We start from the raw sequence: 17738 nt of genomic DNA on the forward strand, positions 1-17738 counted from the left end.
CCAGAAGAATGTCATGCAAAGCTGCCTGCCTTCCTTTGATTCTCTCTGAACTGCCTGATCTTTTTAATGTTTAATGTCAACCATTTGTGCAGTTAGCATGACGTAGAACAGGTCGCCGGTGCTAATGTAGCGTTAGCATTTCTCCCCCGGGCTTAAAGAGCCTGTGAAAGCCTCCCAACAACTGTTGTGCAATGAAATATTGGGCTACAAGTAATCTTGAACCGTCAGTTTAAAAAAGAAGGTGCGATACGGTTCCGATAAATATCAATAATTTCGAACATCGCGGGAAAATTCATTCGACTCATTTTGAAGTTTTGGGTGAAGCCGGAAGTGACGTCAATGCGGGAATGCTTCACTGTGCGGCGAGAGAGCCAAACACGGACAAAGTGTGTTGTCATGCGTATAAATTGTGAATTACTGAGTTTAGGCACGTAACGTTTATAACGTTTTAATGAAGTTGACTACAGTATATTCATATTTGTCAGTGCTTTCATGTCAATTCGGTGAACATAAACATAAATGATCGTGGTGAAGATGATTATTAAATTAGAATTAAAAATCGGTAGTGAGAGCTGCTGAATTTCCTCCTGTCGGATGTGATATAAAAACAAATCGATTATTTTTGTAGTTGTAAACTCAAGTGGATGAAACTACATTTTTTAGTGCTTTTATGTCAATACGGCGAACATATGATACATTAAATGATCATGAGGAGGATGATTTAAAAATCGTTTGTTTGAGCCGGTCTGCATTTCCTGATGAAAAAACAAACCGATGCTTTTTGTAGTTTTAGTACACCAACATGGATTAAACGTGTGTTTTTTTTACCACAATGTTGGGGAAATTAATGGATAAAATGCACAGATTATGATTATTATTATTCCCACTCCGATCGGGACACGAGGTCCACCGTTTCCCCACAGCGAGGTTCCCCTCGGGACGAATCCCGATGGGCCGGTACCGAAGTGGGCCAGTCGGATAAGTCACTCCCCCACTCCCCCCGTTGACAATTTACTAGCGGTACCGAAGAGGGCAGGTCTAGAGTCCCGGGCTGATTTTTAGTCCCACTCCACCACTGGCTACATGACCGTATTATCGCCCATATTGACGCACCTAATTCCTAAACTTCTAACAGATAAAACATAAACCGATCCTTCAGCCTCATATGAGCTCTCAGACACGTTCAAAATTAAACTGTCATCGCTGTCTGAGCTTGCAGCTGTGTGCGCCATCGTGCGCTTGCATGCAGATGCTGGGATCCGGAACGGTGCAGCTGGAGCTCTTGGCCCGTAATTACGTCACACATAATTTGGCGGGATTTGAAGAATCCCCAAGAAGATCCAGAATATGGTCAACATTGAAGGGGAGATTAATGGTTATCAAAGTATAAATATCCCAAATCAGTTCAGTAACGGTTTCAAGGGGGAAAATATTTACTAAAATTGATGGGTTTGGATGATGGGTAAAACCCGTCTCACAGGCTCTTTAAGTGACAAGTGTTCATGTCTCCATGTTTGTATAACTTGTCACTTAACTGTACATAAATGTAAGCCCAGTCTTACTTTGTTTGACATTTTACGAACTAGGTCAATACTTAAGTTTAACTGTAATTTTCTGTGGTGTTTGTACTGTATTCCACATTTAAGATGGTGTCTAATCAGAAAAGTTGTCTGATTAGATACCATCTTAAATGTGGAATACAGTACCAACACCACAGAAAATTACAGTGCCTACATAAAATTAAGTATTAACCTGGTGTAGGTTCTTAAAATGTCAAACAAAGTAAGACTGGACTTACATTTATGTTCAGTTAAGTGACAAGTTATACAAACACATGAACAGGAATCACATACTGGTCATCTCTGTCAAAACCATAACTTGTCTGCAGATCAAATGGCTTAAAGAAGCGCAACTCCTCAACCTTCAGCATGGAAACATTTGCATCATTTCCCAGTACAAGATGAAAGGAATCGAAAGGCTCTGCAAAACAAAGTGTTTCAAGGTCCTCTGTTATAAGAAAAATGTTCCATCAAAACCAATAATGTCTTTTATCTGACTAAATACTGGCAAATCCTGGCAAACGACTTTGTTATGTTTTTGAAATTGTTAATTGTGTTCTTGAAAAACCTATGTTTCGCTTCAAATGTCATTGCCCAAACATGGATAATTGGACACATTTTTCGGATGAGTCATGAAGTGATGTTTAGGGATCAATTTGCGATGTGTGTAAAGATCTTTGAAAAGTGTATGATGTTCAACAATTAGATGCTTCAGACATAATGTCATGCTATCAGTAATGACTGGAGAAAATATTATGTTTATAATTTGCAACAGAAGCAGCAAAAGTCTCCAGTGTTCATTTTCTTCTTGTAAAACATCTCCAAGTATCAAGGGAACATGACGGATTAAGCAAAATGTCTGAATGGCATTGAGACCAATTTTGTTTCCAGTCTGTTCCAAGTGGATTCTGGTTGCTCTATTTTTTCGCTCAACAAAGCCATAATTGTATGCGTATATTCGGTTACAAATATCCATCTTGGATATTATTTTGTTGTTTGAGAGGTAACCAAAAAGCAACTTCAGCTCAAATTGTCCCACTCCTTCCAATATGTCGTGCATAATGTCAACAGCATAATTGTCAGAAACATGAAAGTACTCAAGGTCATTGAGTAAACATGTTCGCTTAACTCCAAATGTTGACGGCAGTGTAGGATCTGCCATGAGGTCATTGCATTGCTGAGCATGCAGTGCTCTAATGCGCAATGTTATTCTGTGATCATCATCACTGAAAACTGTCTGTGAGGTCTGTTTATCTACTAGACAAAAGTGGCAAAAATGGTTTGCGCTGAATGATTTAACATACCCAAGAAACGTGTGCAATCCCAAATTGTCCCCAGGTACTTGCGCAATTGTCCCATGAACTGGTTCATCAGAAAAAGGAAATGTAATTCCTGTACTCTCAAGGACTTTCAGATCATGTACAATGGGCTCCAAGATAGCATCAAATCCATACTTCTTCAAATCCTCAGTATGAAAAAGTGCCAAAAGATGAATATTCATAAGAGCTGAGTTTACCTTTGGAGATAGGTTTCGTAAAATAAAGTATACACTTCCAACCTTGTGGATACCGTGCTTTGATCCTAGATGATTTCAAAATCATCATAGAATATCTGTATTTGGAGAGCGTTTGGTTTTTCAGAGAATAGTGGGTGTTCCCTAAAATAGTTCCCATCACAGAAATCTTTATAAACCCCTGTTTCCTTACAAGGCTTGACAATATGATTACAGATCTCTTGGTTGGCGAATATGAATTTTAAAGTTTCCAATAGAGGAATGTACACAAATGTGTCGTTATGGGAACTTGATCATATGTGCCAGTGGTTCGATTCCTTCTGGTGTCATACCTCACTCCTAGGGCGACCTCAACAGGTTCTATAAAACTCAATTTTTCACTTAAATGTTTTTTCCATTTTGTCTCAGTGCTCAACAGGTTCTACAAAACTCAATTTTTCACTTAAATGTTTTTTCCATTTTGTCTCAGTGTTCAGTTTGCTGAACTGATTTTCAAGGCTGTCAAAATAACCGTTTAATTTTGTTCTCATGTCCTCATCGTTGGGGAGTAATTTTAGAACATCTTCTTTGACATTTGAATGCAATTCCTGTACAAGCTCCTCCATGTTTTCAACAACAGTCTTTATGACATTAGTAGCCACACCAGAGCCTTGGAGTTTTGCAATAGGAGATGCACACATTTCTTGGGTATGTTGCCTGGTCTGGTTACAGCTTTGAGAATCATCTGGTTGCTCTGGGATTAAAGTTGACACTGTTTGCTAATCAGATACATTAACTGAAGTAGTGGTGGGTTCATTGCCGATTTCATCTAGACTATGATGATCAGCGCTATGTTTTTTATGGAGATGTTTCCTGAGGCCTGAAAAGGTGCAACATGTCTGGTGGCATCCTTTTTGGTCACACATCAATTGAAACTTCTTCCCAGGATAAAATGCATGTGTGAACTTGAGATGACGGACCAACTGTTGAATGGTGACAAAGGTGGACTTGCAAACAAAGCATCTTAACATCAGTTGAGGAGCTTAGCCCTAAGGTCTTTGACTCCTAGACCTAGATCGATGTTGAAGATCGTGGTCTGCACAAATGTGTAAAGGCCTTAAATGGCCTGGTCATACTTGATTCCGAACACATAATTTTTTTTTAAAGAGTTCATCAAAAGCAGACAGCGAAGACTTGGCCTTGCAGGGAAGGAGCTCACCATCGAATGCAATATAGTAGTCATGGATGCTGTCCCTTGTGGTCCCAACTGCCACGATTTAGGGCTGCCTCCGCTGGTCTGGACCAGAGTGCTCCTGAAGGCTGTGACATGACTGTAAAATAACAATAAACAAAAATATAACTACACTGTACATCATATTTTGATGGAAAGGTCAGACTCTGACATAAACCTTTGATACACAGTTGGCTTTTTTCTCTGCACTATCTTTTCAGCCTGTGATGTACAATTAATGTTTTTGTAGCACGGTCACACAACGAGAATAAAACATCAAAGAGATAATCTGCGTTATCTACCTTATCACATGTCCCTGTACACACAACTTAAAAGGATAAACCGGACATCTTTTAAGGATGTACATGAAATACTCAACTCTGAATAATAATTTGTATGATATAGTTTTTCCCATACGAAAAAGACAAATTAACTTGTTATATCCTTTAAATGATATTAGTTCCTTTTCCCTGATTAAAAATTCCTCATTCTATACATTTTCATATATTTTTCATCTCAATATATTCACTGCTGACTAGGGCTGCACGATATTGGAAAAAAACTGACATTGCGATTTCCCTCCCCCCCCCTGCAATATATATTGCGATATATAAAAACATACAGGAATTGAAGAAAATACCTTTTTTTCCCCGCAAACCATCCTTTCTTGAACTTTAATGCTATACAATTGGTATTTTTGTAACTATATTTAACTGGATGAAGGATTTTAGTCGCGGAAGTCTGGATCTTAAGTTATCAGAGCAACAAGCTGAGCTAGCTCGGTTAGCAGCGCCAAACTACCCTGGAGAAACACATGAAACTACTTTATTCAGTGTTTTTACCTTTAATCACCGGGTCCGTTTGCTTTGGAGATTTGATTGTGATTGTGGTTTGCTGTGCATGCAGAGCCTGCATGTCACTCACTCAAGTACCCCTGACATGAGAGCCGTGCAAGTTTTCCTTTTGTAGCAAGTAGAAAAATAATTGTAACATGACGTGTTTGAGTTAATTTGCCTACTTAATATCGCAAGTCCAAAAAATAAAAAAATGTAAATGAATTTTTATTTTATTTAAATCGTCACAGCCTGCGATGCTAATATCACACATGCGCATATCGTAGTTATCGTCACGACACGATATATCGTGCAGCCCTACTGCTGACACAATATCTCTCCTACTTCACTGTAAAGTCCATTCTCACTGTTTTTGCATTGGAGGCTTCAATTTTCCACATCACACTTGTACAGTATAGGTTGAATATTGGACCAGGATTGGTTTCCACACTATTTGAGGTGTCACAAATTATAATTGCAGGCCCACCTCTTAAAATGTAATTTTCAATGAGTAGGCCTACATGGAAACTTTCCCCTTTAGTTGGTGAATGTGAAAACAAACTCTGCCTTTACGTCATTCTGTACAGTGATGCTCAAACATCCAACTGAAGGAACAAGAAGACTACCAAGTTTTTGAGTGGAGGGGGACTTTATCTATATGCATAATTTCAGGCATTTCCTCCCTGACTTTTACTCTATTCAGCATGTATGTTGAACAGTCATGTGATTAGCTATGAGATATTCCACCTATAGTTCCTTTGTTTGGAGTGCAAGGCATGATATTTGGCCAATATGTTTGTTTTTGGAGTGCGGGTTACTCTATTTCCTATTGGATGGTTAAAATTGGAAATCAGGACACACTAACCTTATGAAACTTTACTACATGGTCTACACAAGCGGCAAACTCTGGGGAACAGCCAGGACGCCAATACGGAAGTGCAACACACTGCAGTTCATACATGGGCCGCTAGGGACTGACTGCAGAAAGGAACAATTTCCATAGACCACCATGTTAAAATGCCCAACTTTACAGCAGAAAAAAACATGTTTCTACCCATGGATGCAATAAATATTATTAGTTAGATTCCACCTTCATGATTATGAATCTGTGAGTGAATTGTTTTCTAACACGACCCTTTTATTTATATTAGGTCTTAAAGTTTTTGCATAAATTAGGGCGTGGTCACTTTGATGGACAGGCACATGCCTCACTGTCAGCTAACAGCAACTTGTCCACTCTGTAGGCTACTACCATAGAGGCTACAACGTTAGTTAGTCATAGTACTGTACTTGACCCTTTAGCTTTAGCCGTGTTCGTGGTGATTGTGCCTTTTAGGGAATATTGTTACAAATACCAGACAATTAAAATGTTGTGCGGTGCGCTTGAATGTACTAACAGAACTTCCAAGAAGTCTAAAATGATAATATTATACATGTTAATCCCGTTCGCAGGTGCTTGTGTGCTTGGTAGCTTAGCTTGTTACTTATTAGCCAGCGAAGGACGTAACCCTTTATACATATATATACATTTTAGTTTATGATTCAGCCTTGGGTAAGATTTTTCAGGGTATATGCAGAAATCCTGAGGTCAAATTTAATACCTTTTAAGAACTTTTTTAAGACCCTTTCCATACATTTTAAGACCTCGTCACAACTTTGAGTTCTAACCGGTTACACACTTTACCTCACATTGACTATATTGATTGTAAGATAGCACAACTAAACAGAGTGCAGACAGACTACTGAAGCCTCCTCTCCACATGAACTTCAACCTCTCTGTGAAGGTCAGTTTTAATGCAGTATGCTGCTTTGTTGCTTCTGTAGACTCCGTGCTCTTTCATTCCAGTAAAACTCCTCAGAAACAATTAGAAACTAGTATTTGACCAACAAACAAAACAATTTACAAAACTTTGAACTATGAAATATATTAAACTTTGGTGAGCTTCAGCGGGGTAATGCCATATAGGAGCTCCCTCACAAATACCCAGGGGTTAAATTGGGCTGGGACTGTCCGGGGCTAAGCCCTGGCACATAGGACGATGCTCTGACGTCATCACCCTCACACATTTGTCATATGTTTACAAAAAACGATATATATATTAAGACTTTTCTCGTTCTTAATATAGACTATATTAGGGTCGATATGTGTTGACTTTACTTTAAAATAGCAGATCTCTGTGACCGGATATAGTTTGACTTAGACCCCGGTCCCACGAGGACGCATGCGGTAAAACGCATACGCAAACGCAAAAAATTATTCCGTTCACACGCATTCGATTCATTAATATGTCCGTTCACACTAAAGACCGCTGGAAATGCTGGAAACGCTGTAGTACATATGCCAGGCCTGTAAGTGGCGCAGCTGCCGCCACAAAATACACCAAAAGCAGCGAAGAAGACCCCGGAGCATGGTTGCCATGGTTGCCCTTCTGTTTATTCTCCGCGGTGGATGGCGTGTTCTCCTGCTGTATATCTCTCAGGTAGTCCACCAGCAGATGAAAAGCACCCACCTCTCCACCACTTCCAAGGAACGAGGGGACCGTGCGGCAGAGTTTCCGTTAAAAAAAATGTTCCGCCGGTCAACATGTCCGTTAAAGTTTAAATCTTCCGTACAAAATTAGAAAAGTGCCGATCAGAGGTCTTCTTTGTTATTTATTGAGCTTTAAAACAAATTGATAACGACTCTGTTTTCTGTATAATAATATTTAATAAACGGTGCCTGCCTCTCTTTTCCTCCCCCTCTTCTGACAGCCCAGCAGCAGCAGGAGACGTGGGGAGAGGGAGGCGGGCTATTTCATCGTTATCAGAAAATTATCTTATAGGGCTTACACACGGAGCCGTTGGACCCCCAGAGCGTTGCATATGTCGGTCTACCCACCTTGGGACACCCCCCCCCCCCCCACAGAGCGGAGCAAGGCAACGAAACTTAAAATAAGAAGCAGCATTTTACGGCGCGCTATGCATGGGGCCGCCTTGAGGGGGTTTCCCGACATGTCGTTTCAGTAAATTAAAGGGTGTTTCATGTTGTCGTTGCTGTGGGACTTCTTAATACCTTGGAAAATGCCGTTTAATACTTTTTAATAGCCTTAATTTTCGCTAAATTGATTTATCAACTTTTAATACTTTTTAAGACCCCGCGGACACCCTGCTTTTATAGTCTATGGCTATGACGCCCATAATGCTAAACGGGAGCAAATGTTAATAGGGGACCCAATTATCCCACTGGTGGCCGCCGGAGCTAGCCCAGTGGTTCTCAAACTTTTTCTGTCAGGCCCCCCCTTTGGAGAAAAAAAAAAGTCGGGCCCCCCCAAAACGAATAATCAGGCTCAGTGGCGGCGCCAGAGATTTATTTTGGGGGTGCTGTGGGGTAGCTTGACGTTTCATAGAGGATGCTCAAACATTTAGGGTTTCCCATTAATGTACCGGTCGCTACAGTGGAATTTTCTACTGCAACAATCCCCACGCAAATACACAACGTACCCGCGACTGTTACAATGAAGGCTCAATATTCAGCTCACGGCATATAGGTGTAAGCAGGGATAAAGTGCTATTTTTATAGGTGATGTGTGGACGTCACATAGGGGGGTCCGGGGGCAAGCTTCCCCGGGAATATTTATTTTTAAATATTGAAGTTAAAAGCATCAATCTGGTGCACTTTGAGAGCGAAAGGAAGAGATCTATGGATACATCTCTCAACACCCATATGAAACAGAAATGTAAACAGATTTACTTTTTCTTGATGGATATTTTACAAATCACCCTTTTAAACTTTATTCTTGTTTTACTGTCATATAGTATTTCATACCTGTTTTTCATTTATTCTCTTATTTTTTTATAACTATAATGATCATATAAACGTGTGCCTCGGAAATAATTATTTACATTAATGGTGACCAAAACATTTGAGACCCACTGAGATAACACTGAGAGAGTCCTTTAGCTCTCAGTCTGACAGGAGAGGACTCTCCTCCACTTTGTTGTTGAAAAAACTCCTTATATCCGTTAGCGTAGCTCGCTAGCACCAGAAGCTAACAACAACGATCTCCAGTACCGGTGCGCTCTCTCTCTCTCTCACGCGCACACAAAATGGCTCGTTCCACACACACGCACAGAGCCGAGCTTTAATGAAACAGAGACCCAGACGTAATAGTACTGTACTGCATCATATTATTTTCGAATCAATAATTTTTCAAATTATGATTTTTATTTTATTTATTTTTTTAATCTTTTTTATTTTTTTTTTATAACCATTTTTCCTCCTGGTCTCTCGCGCCCCCCCTGGCATGCCTCTGCGCCCACCAGGGGGGGCGCGCCCCCCACTTTGAGAACCACTGAGCTAGCCCACTGCGGCTCCGTTAGGTCCGGGCAATGGAGTCCGTCGTTATAACTGCAATCAAGGAATGCAGCGAAACGCAGACTTGGTTTGCCTGCTGTAGTATTAGCTAAATAAATTATGTTGAACAAGGCTTATTAAGCTGAACATCGCCACAATGGTTCTGCTATGTATCGGTACTTCTTTTCTTAACGTGTGAATGACAAGCATTAAGAACAGTGTTGGGTGTAACGCGTTACAAAAGTAACGGAGTTACAGTAATATATTACTTTTTGCTGTAACGAAGTAATGTAACGCATTACTAATGAAATGTGGGTAATATATTACCCGTTACAATGCTCAGTAACGCAGTTACAACACATTTTAACCCGAAATTAAATGGTGTTTTGTTTTTTAAGAATGTACTAACATAGCGAGACATTCCGACACCGGACAAATTGTGCGGGTAGATTAGTAAACCTGGTGTTTACCCTTCAGGCTTCGCTCGAGATCTTCGGGGAAGTTGAACGTTATGCAACCATTCAAAAAAGAGGACGTAGCGAAAAATACAAACAACAAATTGGGTCAGGTGCGCGTGACCTGCTCCGCTGCACGTGCATCATTTCCAAAGTGCTTCCACAGCAGTGACACACATCTGATCTGTGGATAATCATTTATACGAACCTGGTTAAAGCAACCATCACTAAACGCCAGCAACACTGCATCTACTGCAGACAGTAGCAACAGGTCAGATGCGGACATCACATTACCCTCCGTTGTGGACACTAGCTTACTCCCGCCTGACTCGCCGGCCCCGGAGCAGCAGTCTTCGTCGCCCGAAACTACGCTGCCCCTCTGCGGCCCGCAGGTACCAGGTATATCTAAACAACTACCCGCCTGTACAGTGGGGTAAGGCGGTCATTTTGCAGCTTGTGGTATAAAAATAGACAATGGCTAGAATATTCATGTGAAAATAGTACCATATTCTGACATGCCTGTATAAATTTTGGGTCACAAATAATGCATACAATAGCACAGATGCCTTCACCACGAATGGCAACAAAAATATCTCATATCCCAAGCTTATCAACGAGCTGATGTTGCAGCTGAAATGTTCTCCAGGTCACAAAGTCAACCTCACATGATGATGTGATACCAGTTTTCAAGCACAGTAAATATTATCTTTCCAGAGTATATGATGGGACCAAGGTGATGATGTAGTAGGCTACATGGTTTTAATAATACTTTTGCCTTTCAATGTTTGCCATTTCAAACCATGAGCATGGTTTAAATAATATTTGCCTTGATTTACAATATGTTAACCTTCATTATAGTCCTTAACAGCGGTTTGTACTGCTGTATTAACAACGTGTCACATGTTAAGAATTTACAATCAGAATCGAGTATTCAACTAAGCCGTGTAATACAAGTTGTTAGTAGCCTTAAGGGCCTACACAGTTGTTATGCTATACCACATTGCCCTTCACTGGATGCATAATGAGCTGCACTAAACTACATTTTAGCATTTAAAATACCTAGCTATTCTTTTGCGGTTATTTTGGTGAAAGTAACTAAAAAGTAACTAAAGTAGTGTAACTCATTACATTTCAGAGACAGTAATATTGTAATGTAACTTATTACTTTCAAAAGAGAGTAATAAGTAATATGTAATATATTACATTTTGGAAGTAACTTGCCCAACACTGATTAAGAATAACAAAATATAGCTAATTCTCTAGCAGATTGTCTCATTTGATTATGAATGTAACGTTTATATAGGGGAACTACACTGTTAGCAGTAACTTGGTATGCATGTACTTCATGTTAGCTTAGCTTCTTCGCCTGAGCTACCTCTGTTTACTTCCAGTTCGGAGGCAGCAGGTCCCGCCTCGGCTCCGCCTCTTTGCCCTTATTTGGAGCAGGCGGGATTAGACTCTGACGTCGCTGTCAAGCGTTAGTGGCCGACTCCCGCCTACTAAGGGCTTCTCGGCAACTCTGCAGAATCCTATGGGTGACGTCACAGACACTACGTCCATTTATATATACAGTCTATGGGTATACAGCATCCCGGACACTGATCTTAACAGTTCCCTTATTTCGACTTGGTGGCGGTGGCAGAAGGTAGATCAGCAGTAGCAGTGAGGCCATGTCGCTGTCCCAACCTGAGAAGAAGGAGGAGGGCACCTGCTTTCAGCATGAAATACAACCAACGAAGGTCCTTGATACATCAATATGAAAAGTTATTTTCAATATAAAGGCTATTTGTCTACAAAAATATTTTTCATTGTTAATAAGTTAAACAAGCCAACGATAATTGAAATGTATTAAATTAACCTGGCCATTTTTCAATCAATTACCTGGGACTTCTTCATCCTCATCAGGGTTCTCCTCTGCACACTGGATGAGGTAGTCAAGATGGGGAGTCTTGCTGAAGTCTTTGGCTTGCTCCATCACTTTGGCCTTCAGGAGGGTTCCCCATTTCTCAAGGAGTTTTGATGAAGTCTCAGCCCCAAACAACAGGTCAAAGTCTTGCAACACCTAAAGGGAGGAAACAAATGTAGGTGTATTTGATGATGGTGGTAGTGGGAGGAGTTGACCATTTTCATCTTTGCACAGCTGTTCTTGACAGAGAATACACTGTAAACAATGAATGTAAACTTACCAGGCCTTTTGTGTCAAGGAACCTCAGGAACACTGTAAGTACTGTGCTGCATTGCTCAGGATCATGGATCAACTGTTGTCTGTGCTTGAAGGTTGCTCTCATTTTCATGCAGATCTGTTCAATGTCTGTGCTGTGTTTCAGTAGAGATATGGCCTCGCGACACTGGTCTCCAATTGCTGCTCTTCAGTCACTTCTCTCTCCAACTCTGGTCCGCTGCCATTTGAGGTTCGAGTGCCGTTTTTCCTAACCCCACTGGTACCGGCACCGCTGAGTTCTCGCTGTGTGTTTTTAAGCTTCCAGGCAATGTAGCCCTCATTGCTGTCTGTATCAAAGACAATATCAATATCAACAATGTTGGAAAACATTACAAAAATAATAATAATGGTTTCAGCATGAACAAAGAGAAGTACAGAAAATAAGTGTAAGACTTCCAAAATGCATTTGAACATTATTCATTTTTTAAGATTTAGAAAGAAAATATTGCTCAAACTTCGCAATCTTGCCGTTACTATCAAAACTGTTAATTGCCCTCTGGCTGCCTGCACAACTAGCGATGTTCCTACAACAGAAGAACGTCTATATGACTCCGAAGACTAAACTAACTAAAAAGCTTTGATTGCAGTGTGTTTGAAAATATTTATCGTACTTTAAAATATATACTCAGAACAGTGTTACTATCCCCAATGCGTACTGTGTTCTTTTGTCCATAGGTGGAGCTCGCCTGCAGATGTAAAAAAAAAAAAACGGTGTATTATTGCTACATTGTTTTACCAAGTTAGGGCATAATAGTTTTCTCTATTGACTTTACTGTGTGTTTGCAATCAAATACTATGAATATACTCTTCACTAAATCATGCACCATAGAGCATTTTACTAACCCATACTTTTCCACCATATCAGCAACAACAATATTGACTAGATTACGGCGTGTTCGGTCCTTCATCTCTCCTCTCATAGCATATTCTCTCATTATCTTCTCCCCTCCAGGTTTTTGTTCCAGAACTCTTTTGAAAAGCTTTGATGAAAAAGAAAAATGTAACACCAAAAAACCCCAACATATTATGCCAAGAATATACAACATTTACAACATAAGGAGGCATTTTCTACAATAAATATTACCTCTTTGGCCTGTGAAGAACTGTCGTCAATGTGTTGTCTTTTTGGCGACATCAGAAAGGCGTCATCAACGTGTGGTCTTTTTGGCAACATCAGAGACAAATCACACTCTTCTGACTGCGATGATAGTGACAAGGTGTCTGTGCACGTGGATGGGGCAGGAGAGTCTGAAGATGGAGAACACAACATCATTTTCAAAAACATTTTTTACCTGTAATTTAATGATCCACAGGTTCAAGCGAGAAGAGAGCATGAGGAGAATACCCCCAGAAAACTGTGTTTTCTTTGGTAGTTAATTTGGCCATATTTTAAGCAGTTTTGGCCATGATACGTAGTATACTAGTTGGCAATAAATTGTTTGTGTTATTTAAAAATGGGAGGGGAAATAATGCTTAACCGGCAAAACTCCAACAGGACATTGGCGAGAACCTCTGGCTTTTTTGTGCGTTTTAATGTGCAAAATTAATTACAATGGACACATGTTGATACTGTAAATCGGCAATTTACACTGTAATCATACAACCATTTACCAGTCACTGAAGGAACAGCAATAATGGTCCACAGGATGTCTGATTTTTCCTCCACGATGTCACTGAAGACCTCTTCGTCAACCTCTGTTCCTGTGTCATCCATACGTTTTTCTCAGTGGGTATGCTGAACTTCGCTTTAGCTTTGAACACAAATTACATTTTAAATTAATGCAAAGTTAAACCTGGAATACATTATATTGTTCATCTCACTGCCACAGATACAGACATTGTGTGAGGATCTGCAGTACTTCCTCCTTCTTTTTCCCCTGTCTGAGTTTGTTTTGTCTGTTTGTCTATTTGTCTGTCTTCCTGGCTGGGCTTGGCTACCTACATTCCGATTCCCGCCAACTCACCTCCGCTGCTGTTGTTCATCTCACTGATTGCCACTACTCACCTGCATCTGCTTAAAACCCTGGTTCCCATCCACAGACTTCGCCAGTTCTTCGTTTATTCTTCAGTGGTAAACTATCGTCCAGGCCAACTAGTGTTTTTTTCTAGTGACTTTTTGATGCTCCTTGTCAAAGGAAATTATTTCCTAATCCTGCTTGTTTTTCCTGTTCCAGATCAACAATACCAGCCGCTCTGCCTGCCACGTCCAGCCTCCCCTCCTGGTCAGCCCAGCTCCGCGTCTTCCCTCTATGTGCTCTTCGTCAACTCCTTGTCAGTGTCGTGGACAAAATAAAGCCTTTTTTTTACACTTCACCACTGTCTCAGTTTTAGTGCTTGCCAGAGATGGGGTCGTTACTAAAAAAAAGTAATATATTATATATTACATATTACTTTAAAAAAAAGTAATATATTACACTACATTACTCTCTACATAAATTAACTTTACTCGTTACTTTACTTGTTACTTTACTCGTTACTTTACTTGCAGGGCCGGCCCGCCCCTCCCTGCAGGCAGATCATGCAGACTGCTACAGTTTTAAATGTTCTCTTTAGTTCAGTTTGCATTGTCGCATAAGACTGATCCAGATAGCTCCTGAATGTTTTCCTATCTGACCATGACTGTCCTCTGTCTCCTGCTATCTGTATATTTTGCGCAGTATAGCTCTGCTCACGCTGTTGCGTCGGCGTGTTCTCCTGCGTGTTGGCCATGTGTTGCACTGGAACCCTGGAACCAGACTGAAACCGCTAAGACTTCAGCCGAGCACGTACGAACTGCGTATGCGTGAGTGGCAATAACTCTCCTTACCAGCAGGCGGCGGTAGTGTGTATTCGTCATTCAAAACAGGCAACAGCCGGAAAACAGAGAAGAAGAACAGAATGCGTGATATAAACAAACAACAAATAGCTGTGCGTTAGCTTCACCTTAGCATGTGTTCTTTGCAGGTGTTTGTTGAGGTTTGATTATGACCGATTTTAGTAAGTAACGAAGTAACGCGTGTCGGGGCAATTTTAGTAATTGTAGTGTGATTACTGAATTATAAAAGTAGCACGTTACACTACTCCGTTACCGACAAAAGTAATATTATTACAATAACGTGTTACTTTGTAACGCGTTACAACCAACTTTGGTGCTTGCATAGCGGGTTCTCATCTCCAGTCACTTCTCGGGAAACCTAACAGAAGAACTGGCCAACAATGAACCCCGCAGGCACTGGAGCGGATCCCGCCACAGTCCATCATGCCCTGTCTAGTCAGGGTTCCATTCTGGGTCAACACGACCAGCTCATTCGTAGAGAGCAATCAATTCATGGCTCATCATGTCTCTGAGTTAGCATGCCAGATCTCAGCTCTAACTACCTCGGCTGCAGCTTCTCATGCCACTCCCAATCCAGCTATTTTTCCTACTCCACGCCAGGATTTCCCCATCACCGACCCTGAGCCATTCCACGGAGAGGTGGAGAAATGCAGAGGATTTCTTTTTCAGTGCAACAAGGTTTTTCGCCAGCGTCCTGTTTCGTTTGCCGCTGATGTTACCAGGATTAATTACGTTCTGAGTTTGCTCCGTGGCAAGGCTTTAACCTGGGTAGAGGCTTTGAGCTCTTCAGTGGATTATGACTCTCTGCGTTTTTTCTGCTGTTTTTGATCATCCCAATTATTCTGGCTCCACCGAGAGTCAGCTGCTCAGTTTACAACAAGGAAACCGCACTGTAGCTGAGTATTCCATAGAGTTTCACACACTCGCTGCAGAGGCTCGATGGGACGAGGCGGCTCTCAAGGCGGTGTTTTTGAGAGGATTAGAGGATCAGCTCCGGGATGAATTGGCAGCACGAGACGTTCCAGCGGATCTCCCAGATCTGATTTCCTTGGTATCACGCCTAGACTGTCGTTTGCGGGGGCGCCGAGCTGAGCAGACACAGCGGAATCCACCAGTCTCACACAGTAAGCCCAGTTTTTCCATCTACCCTGTCCCCTCAGTGTTTAAGTCTCCCTCCATTTTCTCGCCGCCCAGCGTGCGCACCTCTTCTCACGAGGAGGCTATGCATCTGGGGCGTGCTAGACTCTCTCCAGAGGAGCGTCAGCGCCGGATGTGTGTTGGCCAATGCATGTATTGTGGCAACGCCGGGCATGTCATTGCCAACTGTCCAGTACGCCCAAACGTGGGAGCTCGTCAGTGAGATTGGGGGTCCTGATGAGTCCACAGCCATCATCTTTACCCCCTTCCTTGAGTCGTTTTCTAATACCCGCCAAGATCTGTGTTAACACTATGACTTTGCCTCTCCAAGCCCTCATTGATTCTGGTGCTGAGGATAGTTTTTTGGACCGTGAGCTAGCTGAACAGCTCTGTCTGGAGCCTTTAGATGAACCTCTAACAGCCTATGCACTTAATGGGCAAATAATTTCCTCAGTAACAGCACAGTCAGCTCCTTTGACATTGATCACCTCCGGCAACCACAGAGAGCTCATCCAGTTAAAGGTAATCTCTGCACCTTCCACACCTCTGGTATTGGGTTATCCAGGGCTTCACACCCACAACCCACACATTGATTGGGCTCAGGGAAAAATCATTGAATGGGATCAGGACTGTCTCGCTAACTGCCTATTATCTGCCGTGCCTCCTGTCTCTGTCTCCCCAAACCCTGCCTTCTGCTCTGCTGCTTCTGTAGACTTAACTGGAATCCCTACGACCTCAGATTGGTCTTCAGCAAGGAGAGGGCTCTATCCCTTCCTCCTCACCGACTGCTCCATAGATCTGTTTCCTGGGGCTCCTCTACCCACCAGCCGCCTCTACAACCTGTCCTGTCCTGAGAAAGAGGCTATGGAGCTATATATCACTGACTCAGTGGCTGCTGGGATTATTCGTCCTTCCTCCTCCCCCGTGGGTGCCGGGTTCTTCTTCGTTGGCAAGAAGGATAAGTCACTGCGACCTTGCATTGACTTTCGTGGGTTAAACAACATCACTGTTAAGAACAAGTACCCTTTACCACTTCTCACCTCTGCTTTTGAACCTCTCCAATTGGCAACCCTGTTCACCAAGCTTGACCTTAGGAACGCCTATCACCTGATCCGTATCCGTCAAGGGGATGAATGGAAGACGTCTTTCAACACTCCCTTAGGTCATTTTGAGTACATAGTCATGCCTTTTTGTCTCACTAACGCTCCAGCAGTATTTCAGGCTCCGGTCAACGATGTCCTGCGTGATTTCCTTAACTGATTTGTCTTTGTGTACATAGACAACATCCTGATTTCCCCCAAGAACCAGGAGGAACACGAGAACCATGTCCGCCTGGTGCTTCAGAGACTGCTGGAGAACAAGCTCTATGTCAAGGCTGAGAAGTGTGAGTTCCACCAGAACCGGATCAGCTTCCTGGGCTATATCATCAGGCAAGGCAGAGTGGAGGCAGATCCTGGAAAGATCGAGGCGGTGGTGGAGTGGCCAACCCCTACTACGAGGAGGGAGCTTCAGAGGTTTCTGGGCTTCGCCAACTTTTACCGCCGCTTCATCAGGAACTTCAGTAAGGTTGCTGCACCCCTCTCAAGACTCACCTCTGTCAACAGTAAGTTCTTCTGGACCCCTGAGGCTAATGAGGCTTTTCACAAACTCAAATCCCTGTTC

General features: G+C 42.0%; 1 protein-coding gene across 6 annotated transcripts; it reads right to left on the minus strand.

The window, feature by feature from the left end:
- Nucleotides 1–1808: 1808 nt before the first annotated feature.
- Nucleotides 1809–17441, minus strand: LOC307036101 (uncharacterized protein). 6 transcript variants are annotated; one of them, XM_079676106.1, is made up of 8 exons: nucleotides 13736–17441; nucleotides 13209–13372; nucleotides 12974–13104; nucleotides 12736–12810; nucleotides 12090–12411; nucleotides 11785–11965; nucleotides 11279–11589; nucleotides 1809–4382 (listed from the first exon to the last, which is right to left on the minus strand). In XM_079676106.1, exons 1-4 carry the CDS (start codon nucleotides 13836–13838, stop codon nucleotides 12750–12752), a joined length of 459 nt encoding a protein of 152 aa, XP_079532232.1. In that variant the 5' UTR covers nucleotides 13839–17441; the 3' UTR covers nucleotides 1809–4382; nucleotides 11279–11589; nucleotides 11785–11965; nucleotides 12090–12411; nucleotides 12736–12749. The 6 variants fall into 5 exon arrangements, with proteins under 6 accessions (XP_079532232.1, XP_079532231.1, XP_079532234.1 ...); XM_079676105.1 differs by lacking the exon at nucleotides 12736–12810 and having other exon boundaries at nucleotides 12090–12407; nucleotides 12968–13104; nucleotides 13736–13875; nucleotides 14130–17438; XM_079676108.1 differs by lacking the exon at nucleotides 12736–12810 and having other exon boundaries at nucleotides 13736–17437.
- Between the last annotated feature and the right edge of the window lie 297 nt (nucleotides 17442–17738).

This window comes from Notothenia rossii (assembly GCF_949606895.1).
Source record: "Notothenia rossii genome assembly, chromosome: 4".
Taxonomy (NCBI): Eukaryota; Metazoa; Chordata; class Actinopteri; order Perciformes; family Nototheniidae; genus Notothenia; species Notothenia rossii.